The sequence below is a fragment of the Aethalodelphis obliquidens genome, unplaced genomic scaffold, assembly GCF_003676395.1.
Source record: "Aethalodelphis obliquidens isolate GAN/ISIS:26980383/991018 unplaced genomic scaffold, ASM367639v1 scaffold8, whole genome shotgun sequence".
In the NCBI taxonomy this organism is placed as follows: Eukaryota; Metazoa; Chordata; class Mammalia; order Artiodactyla; family Delphinidae; genus Aethalodelphis; species Aethalodelphis obliquidens.
In genome coordinates this window covers 6,616,663-6,622,259 of record NW_020837952.1, presented here as the reverse complement: position 1 = coordinate 6,622,259, position 5,597 = coordinate 6,616,663, and the positions used below count along the sequence as shown (strand labels likewise).

The 5,597-nt window shown below is 45.6% G+C and overlaps 1 protein-coding gene across 1 annotated transcript; it reads left to right on the top strand.

Annotated features, from left to right (window-relative positions):
* Window positions 1-2,987: 2,987 nt before the first annotated feature.
* On the top strand, window positions 2,988-4,776 carry LOC113621306 (apolipoprotein F-like). The gene is given in 3 exon segments (XM_027108238.1): window positions 2,988-3,719; window positions 3,721-4,041; window positions 4,043-4,776. Coding segments are annotated over 3 exon segments (762 nt in total). The 5' UTR covers window positions 2,988-3,606; the 3' UTR covers window positions 4,371-4,776.
* The last annotated feature ends 821 nt before the right edge of the window (window positions 4,777-5,597 follow it).

The window sequence follows — 5,597 nt, the reverse complement described above, 5'->3', positions numbered from 1 at the left end:
GGACGCTCAGTAGTTGTGGCTCACGGGCATAGCCGCTCCGCGGCATGTGGGATCTTCCCAGACCAGGGCACGAACCCGTGTCCCCCGCATTGGCAGGAGGATTCTTAACCACTGAGCCACCAGGGAAGCCCTTTGTCACTCTTTGAACCCCAAACCAAAAGCAATCACTTTTACAGCTGGGATTTGTTCATTCCCCTGATAAAGCACCAGTCTTACAGGGTTTCATCTTGTTCTTTTTCCCACTAGACTGTGAACTTGAAAGCCAGGATCAGGTGTATTCACCTTTGGATCCCACAGGTACATTCATTAATATATCCAACTAACACAACAGTGTATCGATGCCTCCTACGTAGGAGTCACTGTGTTGGGCACTGGGTGTCAATTGGATGTGATTACCCAAAGACTAGGTATACAGAGGTGAATAAAGCGATGATAATAAGGGTCCCAGCGCTTACTGATCTTCACCAGTGCAGCATTAAGCACAGAGTAGCTGTTAATACTAACAATCTGGTAAATCTAGAGGCTAGTCCTTTTGCTCTGCTGCCACTTTCTACTTCTTTGACCCCATGGGAAAACTTCCTGTGGAGTCCAGACATGCTGAACCCCGAGAAAGTTAGATGCTTCTTTGAGTCATTCAGAGGAGGAGGAAAGCTTCAGCCAGTGCTGGAACCTGAAGTCTCTGGAGGGTAAGGCCTGAGGAGGAGTACTGAGCACAAGCCCTGAGGGCCCTCCTGTTAGCCAGCAAAAGGAGAGCAGGTCTGGTGTCCCAAGGGGCTAATAGGAATGCTATTGATTACTTATGTACCAGCCTTGCTGGTCTAGGGGGCTGATGAAGTTACTTCGATGCCTCCTAGCTCAGTGGGAAACCAGGCTGATGGGGACTGACAACTAAAAACAACACCCAAGATTTTTAGGGCAGTGAAAGTATTCTCTATGATACTGTAAATGTAGATATATGACGTTATACATTTGGTAAAACCCATAGAACTGTGCAATGCAAAGAGCTGAACCCTAATGTAAACTGTAGACCTAGGTAATAATAATACGTAACATTTAAATAATATAACAATCAAGTGTAACTAAGGTACCATACCAGTGGAAGATGTTAAAAATAGGGGAAACTGAGGGGTTGGGGGAGAGGGAATATTTGGGAACTCTGTACTTTCTGCTCAATTTTTCTATAAACCTAAAACTACTCTAAAAAATAAACTTTTTTTTTTGGACTCTGCTTCTTGAGCCATTTTATTTTATTTATATATTTGTTTTGGCTGTGCTGCATGGCTTGTGGGATCTTGGTTCCCCAACCAGGGATCAAACCCGTGCCCCGTGCAGTGGAAGCATGGAGTCCTAACCACTGGACTGCCAGAGAATTCCCAAAAATGAACTATTAATTAAAACAAAAAACCCATCATCCAAGAAGTGACAGCTAATGGGAATTGATGAACAGATAGAAGATGAGGACAGGAGCAAAGGTAGGAAGTCTGATTGGGGGGACCTGGCTTTGTCTTCATCCCTCTGTCATTCCTCAGTCCTGGAGACAAGCTCACCACCACTTTCCATCCCCCTACATATTTGCACAATCTCTCTTCCCTGTCATTCCCAAGGCACCAGAGTTGGAAATTCAAGGAATTTCAAGGAAAAGTAATTTTCATATTGAGGATGAGGATGACGCTGATTGTAGAACTGGAGGTCCAGTTATGGATGGTGAACTCAAGTCAGAAATGGGAGACTCTGGCAGGACCCAAAAACTTCTCTAAGCTGTCCGGAAGCAGTAGAGTCTTGAGGTTTCCTGTGGACTTAGGGTCCAAGAATTTCAGGCAATAGTGTTGGATACCTCTACATCTAGTTCTCCCAGTTTTAGGAATGTGTCCCTGTAGCTTTCTGAAGACTTAACTTCTCTTATTCTAGGGACTGATTTCTTTTTGCTTATTAGGGAGCCATCCTGGGACTGAGAGGAGTGAATAAGATAGGAGGAGGGACCCAAGACCCCTTCATTGACCCGTTCCCTTTGGTTGTGTTCCAAGGTGGGTTATGGCACCAGAGAGAAACCTTTATGCCACAATGATGTGTGGACTTTTGTACCAGTTTTAGGAGGCACCATATGCCATTGTTCCTTACTGTTCAGACTACAGTTTCTCACCTAGACCCCTGTATGAGAAATGAAGCCCTATTCCTATAGTTTTGATGTAGGCTTAGAAAGGGGTACTATCAAGGTAATGGATGCATTTAATTAGGGAATTGCACTGGAATTAATGTAAACACTGAAAAGTTGCTCTTATCTGGTCTGACTTCTGGTGGATTCTATTGTCCTATTCCTCTACCTATTAAATCCATTGAATAAGAACTATTTTGGGCAACTTCCCTGGTGGTCCAGTGGTTAAGGCTCTGTGCTCCCAATGCAGGGGACCTGGGTTTGATCCCTGGTCAGGTAACTAGATCCCTCATGCATGCGCAACTAAAAGATCCTGCATGCCACAACTAAAGACTCCATGTGCCACAACGAAGACCTGGCGTAGCCAAATAAATAAATAAAATATTTTGGGCAAAGTTACAGTTACCAAAGGGGAAACCGGGTGGGGGGAGGGATAAAGTAGGAGTTTGGGATTAACAGATACACACTGCTATAGGTAAACTAGATGAACAACAAGGACCTATATATAGCACAGGGAACTATATTCAATATCTTGTAATAACCTATAATGAAAAAGAATCTGAAGAATATATATATATATATATGAATCACTTTGCTGTACACCTGAAACTAACACAACATTGTAAATTGTAAATCAACTGTACTTCAATTAAAAAATAATAAAAATTTTTATGGGCTTCCCTGGTGGCGCAGTGGTTGAGAGTCCGCCTGCCGATGCAGGGGACACGGGTTCGTGCCCCAGTCCGGGAAGATCCCACATGCCGCTGAGCGGCTGGGCCCGTGAGCCATGGCCGCTGAGCCTGCGCGTCCGGAGCCTGTGCTCCGCAATGGGAGAGGCCACGGCAGTGAGAGGCCTGCGTACCGCAAAAAAAAAAAATAATAATAATAGTAATAATAAAAATTTTTAAAGAACTATTTTGGGGTCTCCTACCCAGAAATCACTGGTATCCCTGCCTTTCACCTCTCACTTCCCCAGAGGAGTTTTTTCTCATCGAAGTTTAGGTCTAGAGAAATCCTTAGGATGAGAGGGATACGGGGCAGGAAAAGGGAGAAACCTGATTTCAGCATGGGGGCAAAGGTAAGGGCAAAGCCTGAACTAAGAAGAGGCAGATAAATATTTGTGAATGTTATGTCCTTCACTGTTTTCAGAGGGGTCAACTGTTTTGTCTCGGGTAAAGAGAAGGTCAGATCTAGAAAGCAGTCATTCAGATCAGAGAAGCACAGAGGCAAAGGACATGTTCAGACCATCTCATTCCTCTGGCTTCTTTTTTTTTACCAGGAGCAGGTGAGTATCTCCCACAGCCTATAAGGTTTGATGTCCAGCGTGATTGAAATTTCCAAGGGCTAAGACACTTCCAAGCTCTGACCAGTCCTGGTGTCTCTTCATCCCAAACCTTTCCCCACTTCCCAATCTGAGCATTGCTTCTTTCCAGCAGGGCTGTTCTGCTGACCCAATGATCCAGGCTGTGCTGCTCCTTTGCTGTGTCTTGCTGTCCCAAGGGGCTGCCTTTCCAAGAAATGCCCAGGAAGGGGCCCTGAACTTCCAGCCATCTTTCACAGAAACGGCATCCTCTGAATGTGCTCTCCAACCAGATCCCTCTCCCAGATCCCCATACTTGCCGGGATCTCTTGCACACAGTCCCCTCCTTAGCCCCTCTCTCTGAGTACCTATCCAACTTAGCTCTGGAGGCGGCCCTGGAGGAGGTTGGTTGCACAACCAAGGCCCACATTCTGCAGCTTCAGCTTGTTAAGATGGGAGGAAAGGATACCACTGAAACCCTCATCCATGAGAGCAAAAAGCACAACAATAAGGAAGAAGAGACTGGTAATGCTAAGGTCATTCTGAAGGATCTGGGAGGATCCTTAGGGGAGCTTAGGCGGGTACAGCGCTGTTACCCTTCCTGAGGCATGTAGGCAGGAACATAAGTGGGTGCTCTACGAGACAGCGCAACTGATAGTTGAATTTGCTGAGAAGCTCCCTTCCACTGAGCTGGTAACAGAGTTAAAGATTTCTGTCATTAATGTCACCCAGAAGTGCACGGATAAATCTTGGGAGCATTTGGAAGGAGTAGGCAAACGGCTGATGGAAAGCCCTGAGATTAAAGACTTCACAATGCCTATGGAAGATCAGATATACTTTGTCAAACATTCCACAACTATTCTGATGTGCCTTATACTGGGACTAATACAAAAACATTTCCAGACATTTTTTGGATAGGGAAGGCCTCCGAGGAATCCCATCTCCTGTCTCAAATGTCTCTGATAGGACTGTGTACAAGGACTGTGCACAACAGGTAGTTAGAAATGTTGAGACAGCTTAGGGCAGAAGTGTGCTATTCATTTGATCCCAGTGCTGAAAGACATGTGACCAGAGTCAGCTTTGCCCCCTCTCTTAATAGGTCTTAGCCCCTATTTTTTTCTCCCAATTTCTCTTTATTTCAGTTAAAAGATACTGTGGTTATATTATGTACTAGACATGAAGGATATTGTAATCTTTCCCCGTTCATCTACCTTTTACTTTCTAATTCCCCAACTGGATGCTATAGCTTGCTTGTGTTAATTTTTAAACTGAAAAGAGAAATTAAATGTTGCTTCTATATCAGAATCACTGTTATTTGATCTCTCTTAACGGCGGGTCTCCGTGGCATTTTTTGGGGGGTGGGGCACTGTGCAAAATGGGATCTTAGTTCCCTGACCAAGGATCAAACCCAGGCCCACAGCATTGAAAGTGCCGAGTCTTAACCACTGGACCACCAGGAGCTTCCCTCCACGGCTTCTTTTGTGAGCTGGAGATGAAATGTGGCAGGAACATGTAGGAAGTGCCAATGTATTTTCAGGCTGAGTGTGTAACAAGGGGACAAGGTTTGAGCAGTCAATACAAATGGGCAAATAATTATAGAGGTCATATCCCTTGCTGATCATTGGGGAAAGCAACCATCTTTCCTCCTTATGGGACAGAGAACTGGGCAGAGTGGGTCTAGATCTACCAGAGCAGTTTCACTTCTCACTGACTGGATTGTGTGGTAATTTGGGGCCCCATACCTGCATGGAATGGGGCCCATGTAAAGCAGAGGAAGTACCTGGTGATCTGGATAGGGAGACCAAGAAGAGCAATTGAGTCCCATTCCCTGGCCCCAAACTTAAAAGGAAGAGAGGCTGGGAGTTGATGGGTGAGATGTCCTCTAACTGAGCTCTGGATTCCTTCAGACCACAGCCCAAAGGAAACAGTTTGTGTGTTGTCTTCCACTCTAGTATAGTCAGATCCAGCTAGACATCACCAAGACCCACCATGACCTGCTCCTTTAGTGCCTCCTGCTGTACCCCGTGGTTGTCACTTCATGTGGTGCCCAGAAAAAGACCCTGGTGCCTTTTTCCTCATCTCTGGGGATCCAGCCACCCACAGCAGGCTCTTGGTTCTGCCAGACTCTGCTCCCAAAGTCCCTGG